The sequence below is a fragment of the Leptosomus discolor genome, chromosome 19 (assembly GCF_034619465.1).
Source record: "Leptosomus discolor isolate bLepDis1 chromosome 19, bLepDis1.hap2, whole genome shotgun sequence".
In the NCBI taxonomy this organism is placed as follows: domain Eukaryota; kingdom Metazoa; phylum Chordata; class Aves; order Leptosomiformes; family Leptosomidae; genus Leptosomus; species Leptosomus discolor.
In genome coordinates this window covers 10232231-10254879 of record NC_141409.1, presented here as the reverse complement: position 1 = coordinate 10254879, position 22649 = coordinate 10232231, and the positions used below count along the sequence as shown (strand labels likewise).

At 47.4% G+C, this 22649-nt stretch overlaps 1 protein-coding gene across 1 annotated transcript; it reads right to left on the bottom strand.

Moving 5' to 3' along the window:
• Window positions 1-253: 253 nt before the first annotated feature.
• Window positions 254-14398, bottom strand: WDR5 (WD repeat domain 5). The gene is made up of 14 exons (XM_086475566.1): window positions 14378-14398; window positions 12609-12798; window positions 11608-11716; window positions 10196-10269; window positions 9171-9260; window positions 8434-8523; window positions 7024-7107; window positions 5901-5956; window positions 5707-5753; window positions 4651-4726; window positions 3691-3724; window positions 2811-2885; window positions 2127-2214; window positions 254-1106 (listed from the first exon to the last, which is right to left on the bottom strand). Exons 2-14 carry the CDS (start codon window positions 12687-12689, stop codon window positions 1006-1008), a joined length of 1005 nt encoding a protein of 334 aa, XP_086331692.1. The 5' UTR covers window positions 12690-12798; window positions 14378-14398; the 3' UTR covers window positions 254-1005.
• Between the last annotated feature and the right edge of the window lie 8251 nt (window positions 14399-22649).

Below are 22649 nucleotides of genomic sequence, written 5' to 3'. Positions count from 1 at the left end.
ACCTTTTTATTATGGCATACGGTATTTTTTTTGGATGTGTAAATACCACGCGGGTATGACAAAAAGGGAAAGAAATACCAATGCTGAAATAGATACAGAGCCATGCCATTATCAATACAGTTTCATACGATGGATTTTCAAGATACAAAAGTCTGGGGTTTTTCTTTTTACATTGAAATAACTTTACAGTGTTCCGTGAGCTTGCTTTATAACCAGAAGAGGAAAAAAAAAATTAAAATATGCTGAGAACAACTACAAGCAGGATTCATTTTAATGGTTAACAGAACGGTAACTTTGCTCTAGAACAGCATCTATTAAACACACGTAACAAGAGGTAAGCAACTATACAGAAGGTAAGAGGAGATTCCACCACAGGAGTCAAGTCAGGGGCAGGAAGAGGGAAATCTGGAACTGCACGGTTTTATTTGGTCACAGAGTTTGAGCTGAGTGTTTAAAATGAAGCACCCTTAAAGATGCAGTACTCCTATTTAAAACAATACAGAAACTTCCCAAGAGACTAGAACCTACATTCTGGGGGGGGGAGAAAAAAAAATAATTAAAAAATTAGACATTTAAAAAAAATTCCACACATCTCTAGGCTCATGACTTAACTTACTGTTACAAAGTAGACTGGCAGCTCTTCCTGAAGCAGCAACAGTGCCCAGAAGTAATGCCACCATAAAGTACAGTATCTTTGGGGCGTCCAATACAAGGCTGACACTTCTAACGCGATGTCAGAACGATCCATTTGGCTGCCAAAACATTAGGCAAGAAAAGGAGACACTGCATCTTTTTTTTGTTTGTTTGTTTGTTTCCACCACGTTGCCCGGTTCTAGCACAGAGCTAAGACGTTTTCTTTGGGCCAAGACTAACAGAAACCACTTTATCAAATATTCTTCAGGTTTCCTGCCAAACTGGATTTATTATTCTCATGTGGTTTTTTAATTTTTTTTTTTTTTTAAAAACATTTTTTCCTGACAGTCTCTTAAAGTGATACTGGAACGTTCAACAGTCACTCTTCCACAGTTTAATTGTTTTGTCGTTTTCTAGTGCCGCTGACGCAATGATGTTTTCTGTCGGGTGACAAGCTGTTGAGATTACCACATCTAAGAAGAAGAAAAAAAAAAAAAAAGATATACAAATAGCATTATTTACAGAAATCTGGTTCATAGCAGGCATTTCTGAAAACCAATGTGTATTGCTACTACCTTTTAAAACAGCATAGCCAAGTTACTCTTCCCTTGTAGCAGAATTAACAAACGCATTATTCATAACTATTTTCCAACTACTGCTTCTCTTTGAGAGGAAATAGTAGAACAAAAAAGAATGGAGAGTAAGTAGTTGGAAAGCGTTTGACAGGTTTCAGAATGTGAGAACTCTCCAGCTTCTAGTTCTTGCTTACTTCACCGGCAAAACTCTTTGCATATTATGTCAGAGACAGCTAATAAAAACCACCCAGGTCAGTTTTTCCTTTCCATGTAAAGTATTTCCAACATCCTAGTCAATGCTCGGATAGCACTTCACCTTCAGAGCCTTGCCCTAGCCTGAAAATGAAAGCCTGCTGCCACGGCCCCAACTTACAGCCCAAATCAAGGATCCTGCAAAGGCACAAGCATGCTTAGATTCCACAGCACCGCTCCTTCTGGTCGGGACAGTGAAAGTGCTGCTCTCTCATGGGGTCCAGACTGAAGTATCCACCAAGCAACACCTCAACACACGCTCCACCCTGCCTTCAAGAACAGGCAGACGTACATTTACAAACGGCAGCACCACATCAGTCCTTATCCTCGCAGGAGCTGCAGCTTTGGAAGGTGCTGATAGGCAATTCAAAGTCATGAATGTTACAAGTCACTGAAATATCCCGACCAGTTCTGAACTCAAGGAAATCTCTTTTGCAAACTGATGTCCAAGTCCTCACAGAGCAAGAATAAACACTGGCAATGCCCATGAACAACCCTTCATTAAAAGGAGCGAACTCCCAGGGTTCAATTAAGCTTCAGCCAGCCAAGAATTTACGGGTCTGACGGTCAAAACTAAACATCAGAGAGAAAACGCTCAAGCTAAGCCCTCGTTACAAGCTGACGCGAGGGATATTCCATCAATAAAAATAAAATCCTCTTCCACACCTGTGTGTCCTTGTAATTTCTGTACAATCTCTTTTGTCTGAAGGTTCCAAATATAAACCAGGTTGTCTTCTGAACCAGACACAATCCACTGGAGGGGCAGAGAAAAAAAAAAAACACAGTTATTTTAATCTTTCTCCTCATCTGTATCTAACCGCTATTATTCAGTAAACATTTCATTGACACCATATGAAAGGGAACTTCCAACGTTACATGACTGCTTAGGGCAGTTCATTCTCAGTCTCTACTCGGTGTGTACAGGCAGCAGAAGCTTTTGTTCCACCCTGCGTACGCCAGAGGAGGAAAACGAACAGAGCACAAGGCGCTGAAGTGGTTCTGTGTTAGGACTTAAATCTCTGCTGATTTGTTCTGCCACCTCAACCAACCCATCACCCGATGGCTGATCGCTGTGTGGCTAAAACTGATACAGAAGCAGCTGCTCTGCTCTAGGGAAGTCCTTTTCTCCTGCTGCAGTGGCAGGAGCCTGCAACAGGACAGCGAGCCCACCCAGAGACAACAGACACCAGAGGGACTTGCCCAGGATACCCTCTTCTCCCACTGCACTACGGCACCTGTGAACCAGCCCCCACCAAAGGAGGTTTCCATCCCCAAATTACTGCTTCTTCTACAGAGAAAAGCAGTAAAAAAAATGTGTATTGGTAAAAAGCATCTCAAATAAACACTAACCTTCCCACCAGTAACGGAGAAATTTGCAAATATGCAGTACTTCTCATTTTTGTGTCCTGTGTACGTCTTCAGGCACTGAAAGCGAACAGCCAGAAGACGTTAATACAGCTGGGAAGTAGTTTTCTCAGTCAAGGACAAACCCTCTTGGCAGGAAAGACTAAATATATCTGCCCACGTTTCCCACCCTGCCAACTTATCTAGAGAATGCAGAGGGCATCTCTGCCCTAGAACACTGAAGAGTTTTGAAGGAAAAAAAAAAACAAAACAAAAACAAAAAACCCACAACAAAAGACAGCCCTAAATTTGTCACATTACCACAGAGAAAGACAGCAACAGCAATGTGTTGTTCATAACGAGAAAAATTCAGAAATATAGCTTTACTTAATGCCTCAGGGCTATGTAGGAGCCCAATCTCTTCCCCCCCTCCATCAAAGGCATCTTTAGTTATAGAATCACGGAACAGTTTGGGCTGGAAGGGATCTTTAAAGGCCATCTAGTCCAACCCCCCTGCAGTGAGCAGGGACATCTTTAGCTGGATCAGGCTGCTCAGAGCCCTGCCCGACCCAACCTTGAATGTTTCCAGGGATGGGGCTTCTACCACCTCTCTGGGCAGCCTGGGCCAGTGTTTCACCGCCCTCACTGTAAAAAATGTCTTCCTTATATCATCTAGTCTAAATCTACCCTCTTTTAGTTTAAAACCATTACCCCTTGTGCTATTGCAACAGGCCCGGCTAAAAGTTTGTCCTCTCCAATAATGGGGTATTAACACTTTTTCTGTAGTAGTCACCAAATGTTAAGCAAGTTTAAAAACCACATATGAAATCCAGATTTTCCCCATAAGCTTAGTTAATTTTACATAGGGAGACAGGATAGTTTTTACCTTTCCTTTGCTGTAGTCCCAAAGTTTGAGAGTGCTAAAAAACAACAGAAAAACAAATATTTTAGTTCTTGAGGTTTTTTTCAACTGACAGTTTCCTAGCAGCAAGAAAAGCTTCTCCGTATCCGAGTTCTTAAAGCCTACATGGATCACTTCAGCCTGGCTTTGGAATGCAGCGTTAGTTAACCTCAAAGTACCAATTTCACTGCCATGCCATTCATATTCTTCCCCATAAAAAAGGGTGTATTCCCCCACACCTGCGAGGTTCTTTATAAATAGTGACCAGGAACAACAGGCAGGATAACAGACAAACTACGATGAGAGCCGATAAGGCGGTTTGGCAGACAGCCCCCAGCTCCCAATGCACCCCCAAGATTCACACAGATTTCATGAGACACCACCTCTCTCAGGACCAGGGATGGCCCTACAACCTACCCCCTTTCCCCCAGCTGTTTTAAAAAAAAACAAATCCGGCTGAAAGTAGATACAGACCAAACCACACACACACTGCCCTCATTTTTTGACTCGCAGCCCTGCACCAGGAGGGGAGTAAACACTGGACTGTGGCATCCTCGACCTGTCCAAGCCTCAGCCAGCGCAGGGCAGGTGAGTCGGCACGCTGCTGAACCCAACCTGGACGTGAAGCGAGGCTCTTGTTTCAGGCAAGCCCCACGCGTGTCCAGGCTCAGAGCATCTGTGCTGATACCCAGGCTACTGGCAGAGCCTGCAAGAGAGTCCCTTTTCTCTTCCCCAGGAGGCCTAACCTGGGCTTTCTCTGCTTTTCACTGACTAGTTGAAAAAGGCAGGCGACAGTCTCTGGTGTCTTTTGTACAAAGATGCTCAGACAGGGAGGGCATCAACCTCATGACCTAGGAAAGGAAGGTCTCACAAAAGCAACAGCATCATTGCCATCTGTGAATGGAGATAAGACAAGATCATTTTGAGGGTTTTTTTAATACTTACTTGTCCAAAGTTGCAGCTAGTATGTATTTGCCATTTGGTGAGAACTTCACAAAAGACACAGGAGGGTTATCATCATCTACAGTGAAAATCAAAGCAGTGTTAGTGCACAGTTGTATCGTCTCGTTGACAGAGAATTTCTTTTGACAATCATTCGTTGTTAGTTGTTTCACTGAAACAAGCTTTCACTTTTGCTGTTCTTGCTACTTCAAGAAAAAGAGAGGTGTAGGAAAGGTGGCTGTTTTCATTAATTTAAGAAAAAGGTACTAAATATTGCACTCACAAACATTTTAAATAACCCTTTGTAACGCAACTTTCCTTCTTTGCATCAACGCTTATCAGAGCAAGACCATATCTTCAATCAATTTTAAATCACGAATTAATGATTTTTAAAAGGTAAAATCCTAAGTCACCATCCCTGGAGGTACTTAAAAGACGCGTAGACGTGGCATTTAGGGACATGGCTCAGCGGTGGACTTGGCAGTGCCAGGCTAAAGGCTGGACTCGATCTTAAAGGTCTTTTCCAACCAAAAGGAGTTTATGATTGTACTGTATCAGAAGACACGCAACTGATTGGCAGTGCCCTATAACTTGTCTGAGCAATGCTTTACAGGAACCGCTAGGGAACATGTGCCCAACAGGTGGTTCCCTTTATTAGCCACGTCCACAAGAGGCCTTCGCGCATCTTGCAACGAAAAGGCAGCTGCTGTCGTCCCAGACTACCTGTTTCCATCACGTGCAACAGCACAAACACTTTGTCACTGCAGTTCTGAACGGCTGCACAGCAAGCACTACACAGCTGAATGGCAGAAAACGCTGGAAAACTCTCATTTGTCCGTCTATACTTTACAACACTTGAAGCTTAAGCAAGTTTCCATTCACGAGGGAGGACGGCTCCTCTTTTCACAACAGACAGCAGGACAACAGCGTGCTAACGGCATGGCAGGAAGACAGTAAAAGAGAGCTTAAGGAAGCCACTGTTCGCAGCAACGATACAGAATATCTATGTCACAACTCAACAGCAAAAACAGAGTACAAACAAGAAATATTCCCACTTACCAATCAGTGTTTTCAAGCACTGGCCTGATGCTGTATCCCAGATTCGACTATTAAAAACACATGAGAATCATTACTATTGGTTTTGAAGTCTTTGTTCCAATTTTAACACTATAAATAGAATTTTTTTGTAAAAAGTCGGCTTTTTTAAATGCAGAAGGCTTGAACAGCGCTGCATACAAGAAACAACCACTTACCAGAGTCCATCATAGCTACTTGACACTATTAGGGATCCATCACGATTAAAATGCACCTGTAATATTACAGAAGGGGAAAAACAACTTTATCGATGTTCATGAAGATCAGATTTTTAAGCTCCACTAGAAGTACTTGTCTGCCATCACTGGCACTGCAAGTCACGTGGACAGAAGCAGAACGTCAACACCACGTACAAACAACGGGCACGAGTTTAGGTGGGTAACGTGATAAAACCAAGATTCTCCCCCCCCAGTTTGTCTGGCATTATCACCAAGAGGGATGGATATTAACTACAGCTATTTATTCAAGCATCAGGGACTGGAATACATGTTTCTTCAGAAGCTAAGAGGAACACGAGAACACACTCTGTTCAGACACTATCAGCTGCTCAAGTAATAGTAGTATCAAACCTGGGGATAGGACCTTACAATTTGAAGTGCATGGAATTTAACCTCATACGTAGGCACATATGTTTCAAGGTCAATTTATTGCCTTGAACTACACCCCAAAACACTGCTATTTAAAAGAATAATTACTACTAATGTTCATTTGTAAATATGAAATATCTTCTACACCAGGCAGAACACTCATGTCACAGTTTAGCACATCAGGCTTAAATTTTTTTCAGCTTCATTTCAGAAACATTAAGAGTTGAACACCTGTTTTTCCTTCATTTGAATATCTATTGCTGTATTCCAAGCACCTTTCACCTATCAAATGAATAAGATTTGAAACAGAGTGTACTACAGAACTACCCTGCTCTGGACTTGAGTAATAGCTTGGAACAGCACGAAAGCAACAGACGTACAGGTTGTTCTCAGTTGACCACAAATCTACGCCCCCGCATCAGACCCGGGCACAACGAGCACACCACTGTTCACTGCTCCCCACATTAACACCCAGGACCAAAAGCCACACCAACCTTACAGAAAACACTGTTCATTTCATTCTTACTGAGCAACAACCACTGGCAAATCAACCACAGCCCATCCACCACGCTGCACAAGGGCCTGACAACAAGAGTTTGAGCACAAACCCACTCCTCTACAACCAGAGGCAGGAGAGGAGCTCTGCGAAACAAAGGAGGCATGTTAGGGCGTTCAGTCATCAGAAGGGACTTACAGCTGAAACCGGGTCAGAATGAGCAGGCAACGTCTTGAGGCACTTCCCTGTTTTCACATCCCATATCCTCACGCTTTCGTCAAACTGAAGAGTGAAGAAATGCACAAGGTGGTTTAATGATGCACCTATTCGAGGCCTGCAAGGTGTTACAGCTTGACTAGACGCACGTGCCTTCCTCCAGCTGCCTCAGAAAGCCACGGCCACCAGCACCACACAGGGCAGAAGCAACAGACGGGGCACATCGCTCCCTGAACTCTTCCCCTCCACGCAGGAAACCCGTACGTTGAGGATGGGTTAAGGGCTTGCCCGTGTCCCCAGGCAAAGACAAGCAGTGGCACTGCACGTTCATCTGACTACAAGCTGTGTTTGTGGAGGAAGACAAAGAATCGGAATGCTAAGGGGTTGTGACTGGTATCCCCTGCTCCCAACCCTTGGTAACGCGGCGAGCATAACTAACGCCACGCTGTAAGGGTTGAATACGTTGAAGAACTGAGCCTAACTAACTAAAGCCGTTCTCTGTGACTCAACAGGTCACGTATTTCTTCCCTTTCCTTCCTTTGTCTGTTATCCTGCCTGTTGTTCCTTCATTATCAGGGCCCCAAGGTCCTGTGAACCAAGTAGACAAACCAAACAGATCTCTTCTTCCCCTCCCCACCGGCCTCAAGATTCCTGGGCACCGGGCTGATTACTCCCTTCCTCGCCAGCCTTGAAGGTCCCAGGCACCCGGCCAACCCAGTGGTGGGGACCACCCCGTCCCAGAACAGGGAAGCGTAACAGCACACCGAGCGCTGTCTACAGAAATCAAGCAGTTACAAGTCCTAAGCGGAGAACCTGGACCAGAACCGCTGCTGATCAGTGCGAACCTGACACTTCTGGTAGCCAGGGTCACCCCCACCATCATCTGCTTCCTCTGATGTTAGAGTGGCTCATATTCTTTTATTTTTACATGATTTTTGAGTCTAGCTATGAATGTTATATTGATACAGCAAACCAGCATTTAAAGTCACGGAATTCAAAAAGCTTAAAGCAGATTCTCTCACAGACTGACAGCTTTGTGAAGAAAAACCATGACACCACATCCCTCATGTCCTAAGATCTGATGCGATCTGCAGAGGTCCAGGTGATTAGAAGTCATGCTTCGAGTTAAGTTAGAATCTAGGTGATTAGGAATCGTAAGTTGTATTACGAATTCTGTGCTATGCTACCTATAAATTGTACTACATCGATTCTGGTTGTAGAAATCCTGTGCCATTCTAGTAACAAATTCTGTGCTATACTAATAATAACCTGTTAAGAAAACAAAGCTTTAATTGTAACTACAATTTAGCGCCATCATCATTCTATCAAGGTGACAGGGTGTGCAGCACTTGCTTTGCACAAAGGAAAAAAAAAAAAAAAAAAATCACTTACTGATCCAGAAACGATGAGGTTTGACTGAGGGTTGAAGTTACAGCAGAAAACGTAGTTACTGTGACCTTTCAATGTCTTTAAACACTTACCCTGAAACAAGATTTGGCAGAGTTAAACATACAGCATCCTTCAGCACGATAAGCGCACTCAGATAAGCTGCGCTAAGGTTAATCACTGCGCAGCACACAAAGAAACCATCTCTAACCCCAGATGTAGATGGGCAGAGGACCAGCGACAGCAAAACAACGGGAAAGAAAAAAACCCACATTCTTAATGACTGCAGCCAAGTTGCAAACCCTTTGGGCAACTCAGGAGAACCTAATTAAAATTCAAGTTCTCGTAATCACAGAAGAGGAAGGGGGAGCGAAGCGAAAACAAGTGAAGCTGCAGTAAGAAGTTACAAAAAGGTTTCACCTGAGAGGCCGCTTTCAGATCTGAAGCCTGCAGTTGCATTGCCACCACAAGGCTTAAGCGCTCTCAGAAGATGAGCAGGCTCCTCACGGTTCCCATAAGCATCCCAAAAGCTCTTTCCAAAAGCAGACGGTGTATCTCACTCATCCTCATAGCCCACTCAACCAGCAGCTCATTATAAGAAGGAAAAAGTGTTACCCAAAGAGGAGCCAGCGCTTAAAACTCTACCTTCTCTCATCATAGCACATCAAGGCTGTCTCTCAGAACGCGAGTTAAGACACCAATGCTGGGGAGAAGGAAGGTAAAGTAACAGTTTCTGCCCTTACCGAGCTTACATCCCATATTTTGAGAGTTTTATCATCAGAGGCAGAGACAAGAAGGTTGGAATCTGACGACCAAGCAACATCAGAGATACCCTAAAACAAAGGAAAACAATTCTCTTCTCAGCTCTGTTTGTTCACTGACACAGGAAAACAGAAGACACAGACGGTGTATTATATTCACAGCTGAAGCTTGAAAGAAAGTTCAGCACTGAGAGTTGGGAATTCATTGATTTGACTGAGTTAAGAGCTCCTTTGTCACTTGTTCATTTTAAGCTGAGCCATACACTCCAAACACATCAATGGCTTGTTCACACAGCGCTTACTGTGGCCACCAACACCTTTGCTCGGAATCCATAAACAGCATGCTATATAAACTCAGCTGAGTAAGTGGCTTCTCTTCATGACAAATGGCTTGCTCTTTACGGTCTGAGTCCCTAAGGGCCAGAGAAGAACAAGATTCTACTGTTTTTTTTTTTTCTTTTGGTGAACCTTCATTTTGAAACTTCAGCACGTAAGAAACTTTACAGAATGAAACCAAATGGTTTGGGAGTTTGTGTTTTCTTTAGAACTTTGCAGAATGAGTAAGTGTTGTGTTTACATAGGCAGACCCACAAGAAAAATTCAATCTCCTTAAAAGGCAAGCCATTCTGCTCCATATACAAAGGGAAGATGGAACAGGACACAGCGTTAGAGTTTACAGGGGTTTTCACCCAAGAACGCACCGCCCCGTGTCTGAGGTTGGTGTTCCTCAAATTGAGGGACTCAAGAAAACGGCTGGACAATGTGCAGGTACTTCATGATCAGCCTGCACTTCACCCAGATTTCCAGCCTGACCCGGTATTACTTCAGCGATTCCAGTCCCAGGCTGTTGCACAGGACGGTTAAACAAAGCAGCGCAAAACGAGACTGAAGAAGAAACCTTCTACACAAGTCGAACTAACCAAGAATGGAAATTTCCAGATGAGGAAAAGAAAGCAAAATTCTTTACAAGGAAATTCATAAGCGCACAGGAATCTCCTCATACTTACCAGTTTATGGCCAGATATTGTTTTTTCAAATTTGCCATCATACGCTCCCCAAATTTTAATGAGTTTGTCAGCAGCTGGAAAAGAATGTACCAGTTAGGAGATTAACAGCACCAACAGATACAGCTGTGCCTCCCAGGTGGAAAGAAATACGTTAACTGTGTCTCTGCAAACACTAGGTAGCTCTCCCCCTCCCCAGGCAGGCCCAAGTGCATAAGGTAATCTGTAACCGGTAAAGAACAGCTTCGGTCATGCCAAGCTGCGGCAGCTGAGATGACATAAACTGCCTGGAATGCGGACAGTCTCCAGCCACTTTTGTTTCTTCGATGACAATTTGAGCTTCTACTTTTGGTTTAGATTGCCAGTGGTAAAAGCAGCACCGTTCCACGAGGAATGCTGAAGCGCTTTTGCCCCAAACCAACAAAAATTAACACCAGAGGCTGGACTGAATCAACGCCTGCAAAAACCCAAACAGGTTATCCACGTTAACGTGCAAAACACGCCAGAGAAAGGTTGATAGCTGCTGGAGGTAGAGATTGGGAAGCCTGGGGGGGGGAGAGGGGGGGGACTTTCACAAGGACACCTGAACATAAAAATGATTTATGCAGAGTACACTGCGCCGGCCTTATTCAGGCTATTTGTGGTTAAGCCAAAGACCAAAGTCATTCCCATGTCTGGGAGACGTTCGAGTGGCCTCACCATCACATTCAACAACGTTCTTTCCCATCGCCCCTTCGTTACCCATAGCTCCTCTCCGCACCGCTGAGGGTCACGTAAAGCCTTTTCAAAGGAAAGCTGTCAAACAACGCTGACTACCAAAAACATTTTAGGCAATCCCAAAGCTGAGGGGAAGAGGACTTGATCTACCACTTGAGAGTGAGTAGTGAAACACCATTTATAGCAACCTTCTGCGCCCTTCACTGGGGTAATCAAAGGCTCCAACGCATTAACCACCACAGCACACTGACAGAAACACACGGCCAGGCCCCCATACCGCGCTCTACAGCTCAGCCTAGTAGCGCAAAGCCACCTTCCTTACTTCCCAGAGCCAAGCTTTTGCCTGCAGACGCTGCACACAAGGTTTAAATTAAAAGCTCGAGCTATGTTTTTAGCAATACACAACGATTTCCTTCGCAGAGGAGAAGAATCCTGGGTTTGCAACCGCCCCTTTGCTTGGCAAAGAACACTAAACAAGCGAGGACTCTCCAACTTGGCCACGCGTGGAAGATCCAGCGTTCGAAGTCACGGAATTCAAAAAGCTTAAAGCAGATTCTCTCAGAGACTGACAGCTTTGTGAAGAAAAATCACGACACTACATCCCTCCTCCACCTGATGGAGGTACCACTAACGACAGGCAGTCCTCCAAGGCCCACGTTCGCACGTTTCAGGGGAGACAAAACCCAAGCCACACTTACAGGAGCTGGCTAGCCACTCGCCGTTGGGGCTGAACTTCACTGACGAGACTGCCTTCGTATGTCCCGCTAACGTGAACTTGAGAGCGTAGTTTGGTTTTACCGGCGCGGGCTGTAAGAAAAATACGTATGAACAAGTTGAGTAACTTCCAAGTTTAGCGTCTCAGCGACAAGCTCTGTATCAGACCGGGTCAGCCCACAGGAACAGACTGCAGGGATGTTCACCATAACAGAGATTCCAGCGTTTACATTTTGTCCCCTCTCTCTCCAAATTCAGAAAACAACGATCACCCTGGCTGTCCAGGGCCAGCAGTGCCTTACTGTGGCATCCACGGCCTCATCCCGGTTATGAATTTCATCCAAGCCAGTAACAAACAGGGCAGAGTAATCCAACAGTCCGACCATAAAGCGCTCGGTAGAACAAAATAACACTCTTGGTATTGATCCATGTAGCGCTTTTAAGTGTGTGCAGTTTTCATCCTTATCATGAAATAATCCCAGGCCAATTCCTCTATACCCTTAAAATTCCCCCTTTTTCTTTTTTCCCCCCTTTTCATCCTTTGCGAAGGCTTCATGGTTAAACAATAACATCTCCCTTGAGCACCTAGAGGCTTCAAAGAATGTGAATAACGACGGCCTCCCCACTTCACAACTACCATTCTCCAGCCGATTCACCCATTCTCCAGCCACCTTTAGGCATTCCAAGGGTACAAACGACCTGCCTCTCTAACGCTCAAAGTGGAAGCACTTCGTTAGCAAGAACTCCCACGAAACCAAAAAAAAAAAAAACCAACCCCAATTCCTAGCCCTACAGAAGAGGCTGGGCGCCATCCGCACTTCCCACAAAATCCTCAGCGCGTTTTCAGCTCGAGACAACAGCAGCAGCAGAGACGTGGATCTGAATCTACCCGAGAATTCCACGCTTTAATTCTGGTTTGCCTGTCGAATAGGCAGGTAGTCGGCCTGTGTATCTGCACGGATATTGTTGGGAGCCCCACACACACCTTGCTCTGATTGGTTGAGGAGGAAGGAGTAGATTGTGTTTTGGTAGATTCTGCATCTGGCTTCTTTTCTTCTGTTGCCATGGTTCTGAAGCTGGCAAATGAGACTTATGGTGCTTGAAGGGGAGAATGAATGCGCTGCTTCAAAAGGCAGCCCTTGCCACCGAGAGGAGAGCCGCACTGCAACGAAAACCTGGAAGAACAACAAAATATTCTCATTAGCCGTCAAAAAGATGCTCAGCAGCTAGAAGAACGACATTAGCCTGACTGCAGGTCGCCAGAAAGCAGGCAGAAAACTCGCGTTCTGTATCTGTTGAGCCACCCAGCAGTATTTTAGGCCTTCAGGCTTGTGCAAGGCCCAGAAACCCAAGCCACGGCCTTTTTTATCACTTCTTGGAAAGCTTTTTTTCCACTCTGCTCGATTCCAAATGGAAATAAAGCAGAAGAGCTTTTAGGTGCGGGAGGGTTTTCACATCATATTCCCTAACGAGTCCTTAGTACGTAGCAAACACGAGGGGTTGCACAGAAGATGGAACAGTCCCAGGCCTTTTTTTCAGATTTGTAAAGGTACAGAACGCAAGACGATGACGAACACAAAAAATAACAGGCATTTCCCAAGCTAAGACCCCACTAGATTCCTTCCACCTCGGAATTCGAGTATTTCAGTCTCATATTTCCCTCCCAAACGGCTGAATCAGACCCTTCTCCACCCGAGTGAAGGCCAGCCTCGCGTTAGCCTCGCCAGACTCCCTTCCTACACCGAGCGCTGGGCCAGCTGTCCGGTACCCGGGGCCGATGCTGCAGAGGGAGCGAATCTCCCCCGCAGCGGGGCTACCTTTCAGCTTCAGGAACAGCACAACCCCCAGCTCACACGGTGAAGGTTTGTCCTCAAAGTCCGCTCGCAATATCCCACACGCCCCCCCCCCCCCCGCTCCCATTCTTTTTTGGGTATTTTTTTGCAGGTGGCAGCAGATTTGGGAGCAACAGCGTTCGAGTCCTGGCATTTGAAGCGTTTCCTTCTCGGGAGGGCGCAGGGCAAAGGGGCTACCAGTCGCCCAGCGGCTGTAACAAGCTCCCTCCCCAGCGGGGAGAACTCGCGGGTGGCGACAATAAGAAATTAAAGTTTTTCTAACGCGGATCGGCGCCTTTTTCACGCGGGGCTCCTCTGGGAACGCCGGCGAGCACGCACCCCCCGCGGCCAGCCCTCAGCTCCGCTGCATCCTCCCGCACAAACCCCAGCACCGGGGGCTCCTGCGGGGGCAACGCGGGGCGACGCGGCTCCCGGTGCAGCCCCCCCCCCCCCCGCCGCCGCCTTCCCCCGGGCACGCGGTACCGACACACCCACCGACCCCTCAGCGCCACAAACGCCCCTTCCCCGCCCGCCCTCGCCACGGTCGGCGTTGGGGTTTGGGGAGGGGGAAGCTCCCTGCGGGGACCCCAAACTTTACCCCCCCCCCCCCCCTCAGCTGCAGCCCCGCACGATCGCGGAGCCGCCCGCCCGCGGCGCGCGCCCGGGGAAAGGGGGCGGGGGGGGGGGGGTCCCCCCGCGCGGGAGGTGAAGGCGGGAGGGCGGCGGCGCGAGGCAGGGCCGGGCTCGGCGCGCGCCCCCCCCCCCCCCCCGCGAGGAGGCGGAGAGTGGGCTCCGCGCGCTGCCTGAGGGGAGGCGGCAGCGGCGGCGGCGGCGCCGCGCGCGGGGAAAGGCGGTTGCGGGAGCCCGGCGGTGCGGAGACGGGTAGGGAGGCGGCCCGGCCCCGCGCCTCTCGGTGACTTACCGGGGGAAGGGGGGAGGGAAGGGGGGGAACCGGAGGCGGTGCCGCCGCCTCCTCCGCTGCGAGGAGGAGAGCGGCCGCGGGAGGGGAGGGGGAGGGAACGCGGCAGCGGCAGGAGCAGCTCCGGGGCCGCCAGGCGGGGGGGAATGTGGGAACGGCGCATGCGCGATCCGGGCCAAAGGCTGCACAATGCCGCTCTCTCCCGGGAGCGCTACGGCGAGGCCCGAGAGCCAAAAAGCAGCGCTTGCGCGCGCGCGCGGGCGGCGCCTTAAAGGGGCAGGCGCCTCCTCCCCTTCGGCCTTTCTCCCGCCCGCCCCTCTTCCACTTTCCCGGGCTGAATGGCAACGATCAGCGGGGGAGGAGGCTCTGAGCTGCCCGCCGTGCCCTGCCTCCGCGGCGGGTAAGGCCCCTGAGCTGCTGCCCTTGCGCTGGGAGGCTCTGCGGGGAGCGGGCGCCGAGGGCAGCAGCAGCAGCAGCAGCGGCCGGGCTGCTGTGGTGGGCCCGGCGTGCGGTGCGGAGGTGGGGAGGTCTCGTCAGGGCCCCATCCAGCCCGACGGGGCATGCCCGTGTAGCACAGATGGCGCTGGGCGCTGGTGGGCAGGTACACAGCCACTTCAACACACGGGCACGGCTCTGCTCCCGGCTGTTGCAGTTGTTCAAAAGCCGTTGGGCTTGGCTGCAGTTGGTTTCGTGTCGTTGGGACGTACGTAATACGCAGGCCAGCCCTCCTGGATGAATACACCAGTACCACAGATAAAAACCGCTAGGAAAAGACCAAGCTAATTCACAGGGCGGTAATGCACAGAGTGCACAAGGCTGAGGTATGAACCATTTAACACCGTAATGCTTGCCTGGGTGAGAGTATCTCTGAGGTGGCTCTCAGTGTACCAGCGTACAAGGGTCCTGACTCAGAAAAGCGTTTAACTTTGATTCATCAAGGCCAAACAGCCAACTTAAAGTTAAGCACTTTTCTGGAGAGGCAGTGTATTTTGTCTGTACCGCAATCCACCGCCGCACAGAACACATTGCAGTCTGCTTTCAGTTAAGTGGGAAGAAAACGAGACACGTGTCATTTACTGGCCCTTTAACACAGGAAGATCTTTGGGCTCCAAAAATTTTAGTGGCAGTTGAGAAAGGAAAAAAAAAAAAAGCTGAAAAAACCCTGTGGTACAGTGAAGCCAAGGCCTCCCTTCTCCAGCAGAAGTCTAGAGAATTAACCCTGCCGTTTACCCAGGGAGGTAAAACACAGACAGAGTTAAAAGAGCGGCACGGTCCCCAGAACAGTATTAGGAAACAAATCCCATTAAGTTCCCGTTGCTGATTCTTCCAGAAGGTTTTGGCTTAAAGTTTTCACTCTTTTAAAAAACAAATATGAAATAAAATGAGAGAGCACAAATCAAATCAGCAGCATAATGCTATGGGTTTATATAACTTTCCTGCGATAGGGATAGGGTGGTTTTGTTTCTTTTATAGAGAGAAGAGTTGGTATTTTGCCTCTCAGTCTCTGCTTTGGAAGTTTTTTCCTGATATTTTTATATATATGTATAAAATAAGTATATACCTATGTATAAAAATCCTTATCTGTACTGAATAATACCTCTCTGGAACCTGAAAACTGTAGCCTCGACTACAAATTAATTGTAATCCTAAGCAACCCTTAGCCTCTGAGTGTCCTGGATTTTTTTTAAACAAGTTTAAAGTGTGATAAACTCCATTTGGCAAAGTCCTCGGTCACATGCTGGATTGGGTTTTTGACAGCATGGCGCTTGCAGAAAAAGGCAGCTCAGCGAGCAAGGGCATTTCTTTGGGACGGCATAACGTGAGTACCTGGGGATTTGCACGGACAGCCCATTGTCTTTGCATGAAATTTAACTTGTTGTTTATGAGTCATCTGTGAAGGTCTTTCTTGCTCCCCCGGCCATGCTGCCACAGCTGGGATCCACAGGATGTGGTATCTGTCCAAATTCCCTCCCTGGAAAAGAGTGGGGCTTGGCAGGCTTCTCTCTCACAAAATCTTTCATTCCATTTGGTTCAAAATAGCCTGAGCTTGGTGACCTGCCAAGTGCACTGGAAAAGACACCTGTCTGAGTTTTTTTTGAGGGAGAACTGCTTCCCATAATGATGAAAGGGAAAGAAAAGTCCATGAGTGGCTCAGATTGTGCGGAAGTGACTGCTTTCAGTGCTGCTGGGATCTCTTTGGATGGCTTTTAAGGGTGTTGGGAACAGAGCTGAGGCCATGGGTCCTGCTATGACTAATGTATACATTTTTTTCACAGGTTCACAGGCCAGAACTAATCCAGTCCTGCAGATTTGATCCAAAGGACAGCAATGTTTGTGGAAAAGCTCCCACTAACTTCAGCGCATGCTGGATCTGCTCTTTAGACCTGACTGCTGCAAACAAGCTCGTGCTTACGTTTGCAATGGTGAGTAATAAGGCACTAAGCTTACAAGCTGTGTAAGCCCATGTTTATGTTCTGGCACAATTGGCAATCTCAGTTAGGACTTTGATTTGCTTGGGCCTCTCAGCAGACAGAGGAAGTGCGGAACAGACTTACTGGGTGCTACAGGCTGCTCAAGAAACAGAGGGAGGAAGAACTTAGGAGAGACCTGCTGCATCTTTTAGGCTTTTAAAGAGCAGCTGATGTCTGACATGTAGCTGTTTCTGTGTGGTTGCTAATGTGCTGCTTTGTTTTTTTCTAAATCCCAGAGTCATCGCATTCATATGTTTCTTCTGGGATTTAAAAACAAACACTGAACCGTTTCCAGGCTGATATTTCTACCTCCCCCACTACAGTATGAACCTTGCTTGCTTTTCTGCCAACATTTCTTCATTTAAAACTAAAAAAATCTTACCCCTGCAAAGAGCAGGTAGGCTTCGATTCATTCTGCCCTGGGAGCGATGTGTACACTTAGCCAGGGCTGTGGAAGCTGAAGAACTTCTTTCAAAGTAAGATCATTGAATACTGCATGTATCGAGCTCCACGTTAGTAAAGACCTGTCAAGGAACAGCCCATGCTTTTGAAGAGAAGGTAGGACTTCCCACGGGATTGGAGTTCGGCAACATGTCACACTATCCTTCAAAGCAGATTCCCCCCAGTGCAAGTCAGGGCTGAGTTAATGGACAGAGGCTGCTGATTTGAGAGCCTCAGACTGAATCACACGCAGTCTGGCTGCCAGGCGTGATGACAGCCTGCCTCTCCCAGCCACTTCAACTGGAGCAGCAGGTTCTCAGCACTTCTGTGCATCAGGTGCTTCATTCTTGGCTGGGGCGAATGGTTGCAAGTCCCATGAACGGACAGTTGAATACGATTAACTCATATCCCTGAGATAGTTTTAGTGAAATCTGAATATAGTTATTACTGATTGTAATGTAGAAATCAAGATGTTTGAAAGTGCCACTGTTTGGTTAGGGCATCTCTTTACCATTCTCTCCAGTCTTTGTAAGAGGGCAGGAGGAAAAGGAAGAAAACACCCAGGAGTCCATTAGGGCTTTAGGCAGCTGAAATCCAGCATGTTCTAGTATCTGTTAGTTTAAACTGCCAGCTCAGTAGCACACACTATTCACAAGCTTGCTTACCTGTGCAAACCACTGTGTTAGCAGCAGGTGCTAGGTCTCTACATCGCACTCGCTGTGTAACAAAACCATTTAGATGCAGCTCATTTCCAAAGCAACATACTTACTGTGGCCAAAGATGTGTAGCTGCATTGGCTGGGCAGTTGCTTTTCTCAGATTCTGTGGCCATGTCCCTTTCTTCTCTCCCACAATAGTTTAGGCCTTTGATCTGCTTCTTTCCATACATCTAAATCTTAGCCCACTGTATCCCCGCCTCCAGCTCCTCCAAGTACTGCTTCTTCCTGCATCCTGATAAAAGACACCAAGGTCAAACAGAGTATTTTGTGGGTTCTTCATGCCCTTTGTCTCTGTTTCTCTGGTTTGAGAACTGCCAATCTGGAAGGACATTATTTAAATCTGCTCTGGACCCTCCTTTGGATATTATTGGCTGTCTCCAGACCGGCATTTAGATCGTAATCAAAGCTTATAGTTGCAGATGGACACTTACACAATCCTTTGGGTCTTGGATAGCTCAATTCTTTCCTACCTTCCCACCAGTTACCATAGTGCTGTGCCTTTGGGGACTTGCAGACATCCTGGCTCCTGGGTTCCTTGTTTGGGGCTCTGCTCACCCTTTGCCAGATGAAGAGTGAACCCTGAAGAGACCAAGGTCCTGTAGGCACTGAGTAGCCAGGGTGGCCTCACCAACTGGTGTGTCCAGGCTCTCAGAACTACAAAGTATGAGTCAGAAGAGCTGAGTCCCAGTTGTGGCTCTGCCCATGATTCCCTGCATCATCATATTCCCTCTTGGCTTCCTCAGCTGAAAAACAGGGCTCATAATATTTCCTTACCTACAAAAGCTGTTAGGAAGATTATTGCATTGTTGTGAATTCCACAGATGAAAGGCACTACAGAAGAACAAACTGCAATTATTGTTTCAAACCTCTGCTCTAATCCTGTCATCCTTAACTTACTGAATAACGCTTACTCAATCGAGGAAATCCTGCCACTACAGTGAAGAAAATCATTGGTAAAGGTGACTCTCTGTTGCAATAAGAGCATTTATCCCCTTGTGTTCAACACCCTTCTCTCTGCCACTGGGATGATCAGAGTAATATAATCCCAGGCATTTACTACACGCTTTTGAGCAGTCTTCTGTTTGGGCACTATTATTTCTTTATCCCAAACATGACTGTTACTGAATAAATTCTCTTTTTGTAACGTATAACGACATCCACTCTAGAGATAGCAGCTGCTGTAATAGGCTCTGCTGTGAGTCTCCTGATACGTGAGGTCTCTTGGAGCCCGTGGTGGCTGACAAAATGGTCAGAATGGCCAAATTTGGCTGCCTTGGGGCACGTGGGGCTCACATCAGCCTTTCATGTGCATATAGATGGGTGAGTACCCAGAGATGGAGGTCAGAACGCATTGCCGATGCGGTATTCATACCCCTTCAGCAGCCTTCTCCACTGGTAATCCTTGGTAATTCCCAAGTACGGATACTGACAAGGAGCTCCCTTGCAGCAGGGAGCTACGGCTTTGGTGGTGAAACAGGCACTGAATGCTGAGGTCAAAAATCAGCAGCTTACAGTTGGTACCTATCGCAAAGGTCAGAAAAATTGGTGCTCCAGGTTAGTGCCCCCAGCAGTCCCTGACCAAATACTGTTGGGTGCAGTCGTGCAAGGCACTGAGCGTGGCCAGTTTGCACAAAACTCATCGGTCCCACAGAGGCAAGTATCTCCCTTCTCTGCTTCTGTCCACCCTTGTTTTCAAAAGACACAAGTCCTACCCTGGACACCAAGAGCACAAAACATGTCAGTTTTCAGCTGCCCTGAAAACCACTCTGGCTTTACACAAATAAGTTTTTTCTTGTCAAAGCCTATGCACAAAGCTTCCTAGAGGGATGTACGTGCCACTGTGCATTAAGGGTTAAAAGTAGTGCAGTGGCAGGGAATAAATACACTGCAGGTGCTAGTTAACTGGGTACTAATTGGGTAACTGGAGGTGCAACATAAGAAGCCATAGAGGCTAATCAAAAGGTCTTCAGTGAATCGAGGATGCTCCTCTGAGCTTGAGGAGGAGGGGTGGGGGAAGTAAAAAGCTGCTGCTGTAGTCTTGCATTTTATGGAAAAGCTGTAGTTAAGGTCTCCTGTAACAGGCAGACTGTTACATCTTGTGTGTAAAACTAACATGACAAAATCCGTCCAGAAATTAATTTAAAGATGGTACCTGCCTTTTTCCTCAGTCTCGGTGCTTTTACTTTGAGGTAGGTAACTTGTGCCTGAATTATTCTGACGTGATTTTGTTGGTATCCTGTGGGGCTTATTCAAACTGCTCCAGCCTGTGCCAGTTTGGCTAAACCATTATCTGAACTCACTGCCTTGCATCAAGAAGGCTTTAAGGATGCCTAGAATATGTTTGCTTTCCTCTTCCCTTGGATGATGCAGCTGCGTTCTTCGAGTGCAAGTTTTCAGGCCTACAGGTAGGTGTGTGAGTGACTGGGATGTTCCAGGTCGAAAGCTGATAGTGGTGAAGTCTCTGGGGACGGTTTCCCATGTGAATTGTTTTGCCTGCTCAGCCTGATGCATAATGAACACAACAATTTGGGGTGAAACTGTCTGACGCCCACCCTGGGTGAGATAAGGAAGCATGAGGTGTAGCTGAAGGCTGGGTTTGGGTTGCGGTTTTGTCGTGCCCTCCATCGCCAGGCTGCTCTTGAAAGTGGATTTGCAGCGAGGATCAAACTTTTAACTTGTGCGTAGTCACTATGAGGTGATGCCCTGACAGCCTGAAGGGCTTCACGCTCTTGCAGGGCTCCTTCCTACCTTCTCTTGTCTCTGCCTTTTTCGCTTGCGCTCGCCCATTTTGCTCAGCCCTCCTGTTGGGCTCTCTGCGTGTGGCTGAGGTTGCCCAACACTTTGCATTATGGGACCCCCTGTTCGGTTGCTTATAGCTCTGCCAAGTCTTAGGTTGCAGCCAACACACTGTTGCAGGAGTTTGTCTCAAACTAAAATATAAATAGATTTTAAAATCAAACTTTCAGAGTATGGGTTGAGGCTGGGCCGGCCACTAACGAATGACAGATGGTCCCTATTAACCCCTCTCCCCTCCCAAAAGGGAAAAGGGGAGAGAACAAGAGAGAGAGAGTTTACGGTTTGGAAAAGAAAACTAAAACAGCTTTAATGAAACAATAACATTAAAAGAAAAGATAATAATAAGGAAATAAGTATCTGCAATATGTACAAATATATACAGAACGAATACAAACCAAATACCAAACCCAACTCCCCCCACCCTGATGACGATACATCCCCACCACGCTGCAGGGCTGGCACTGGGGCAGTCCCACGCTGGACTGGGCAGCAGACAGGGATGGGATGCAGGAGCTGGACTCAGGCACTGGATTCAGGGATGCATGGATCAGGATCGACAACAGAAGAACAGACAGAGTCCTCCTCAGATGTCGGCCATCAAAGAGGAGAGATTGACCCTCGTGATCTCTCAGCTTTACACTGACCATGGCGTCTATGGGGTGGAACACTCTGTGGGTCAGGTTTGGGTCACCGGTTCGCTCCTCCCTGCAGGTGCGACCTTTTTTGTGCTTGTGACCCTTTTCACTCCCGCACCCCAACACGCGGTACAAGATTCAGCAGTGACCTTGGTCGCTGTAAGAACAAGTATAAGCAAGGGCCTCTCTGTATCCCATTCCTTGGTACCGACTGTAAACATCAGGCTTTATCATTGCTGGGAGCAGTCACTGTCTGGAAAAACATGCTGCTGTTTCAGAAAGTGGAGTTACTCAGAAGAGATTTAACTGAAAAGTTAAAGCACTAAACCAGAATTAGCTCTGATGTAGCCCAAACCAGGACAGTATGGTTCAGCTGAAAATGAGTCTTTAGAGTGAAAGGTGTACATTTTCCCGAGTGTTCATAATGAATACTCAGCTGATAGCTCCCTGCCCCCTCCCCTGGAAAGCTTCACCCTGCCGGCTTTCCCCAGCCCCCGGGCCTGGAGCAGCAGCAGTTTTCATGCAGGGGCTCTTTGGTCATGCTCGTGATTTGGTGTCTGTGTATGTTACAGGATTCATAAATTTATACCCTGAAAATTGTTGTGGGGCAGGACAGTGTGTCCAAAAGAGCTGACCCAGTACCCTTCGGCTCTCAAATCCTTTGATACGTGTGTGCTCCTTTAGAACTACCTTGAAAGCAGGGATACAGCAGAATGACGGTAAAAAGTGCCCTGTGCTCAAAATCCAGCCCTTCCCGATACCCCCGGTACCCAGACACTCGTAGGCAGGGCAGAGTTCAGGTGGTGTTTCAAAGGGATTTCCTCGCTCCGTCTGGCAAGGTGGAAACACGACGACCCGACACAGGGCAGGTTTAGTGAACACCAGCTTGGCAAGTGTGGCTGTTCCCCTTAAGAAGACCCAGAATGTACCTTTGCCTTCCTGCTTGCCCGCTCCTTGTTCCCACAGCTCCCACGTCCTCTGGGTGCAGAGGGCACTGAAGTGGCTTTTGGGTACCTGATGGTCAAGTCAGAAAGGTCAGCTTGCGTGAGGGAAGCCCCCATCACACACTGACCAAGCGTGGGCTTTGGCTTTTGATGCAGATGCAAATTCAACTGCTGTCTTACGAAGAGAGGACCGGTACAGCTGTGAGCAAGTTTCTAGTTCCTGTATTTGCACAAGCCTTGAAAGTGAGTGCAAAAGAAAAAAAAAAAATA

Bases quoted from the DNA above. Each gene is read 5' to 3' on its own strand.
- WDR5 (XM_086475566.1), bottom strand. From the start codon at position 12,689: ATGGCAACAGAAGAAAAGAAGCCAGATGCAGAATCTACCAAAACACAA. The intron at 11,717-12,608 runs GTGTGTGTGGGG...TTTTTCTTACAG, and splicing joins CCTCAACCAATCAGAGCAAG to CCCGCGCCGGTAAAACCAAA. The intron at 1,107-2,126 runs GTGTGGAAGAGG...TCTTCTTCTTAG, and splicing joins GAAATTACAAGGACACACAG to ATGTGGTAATCTCAACAGCT.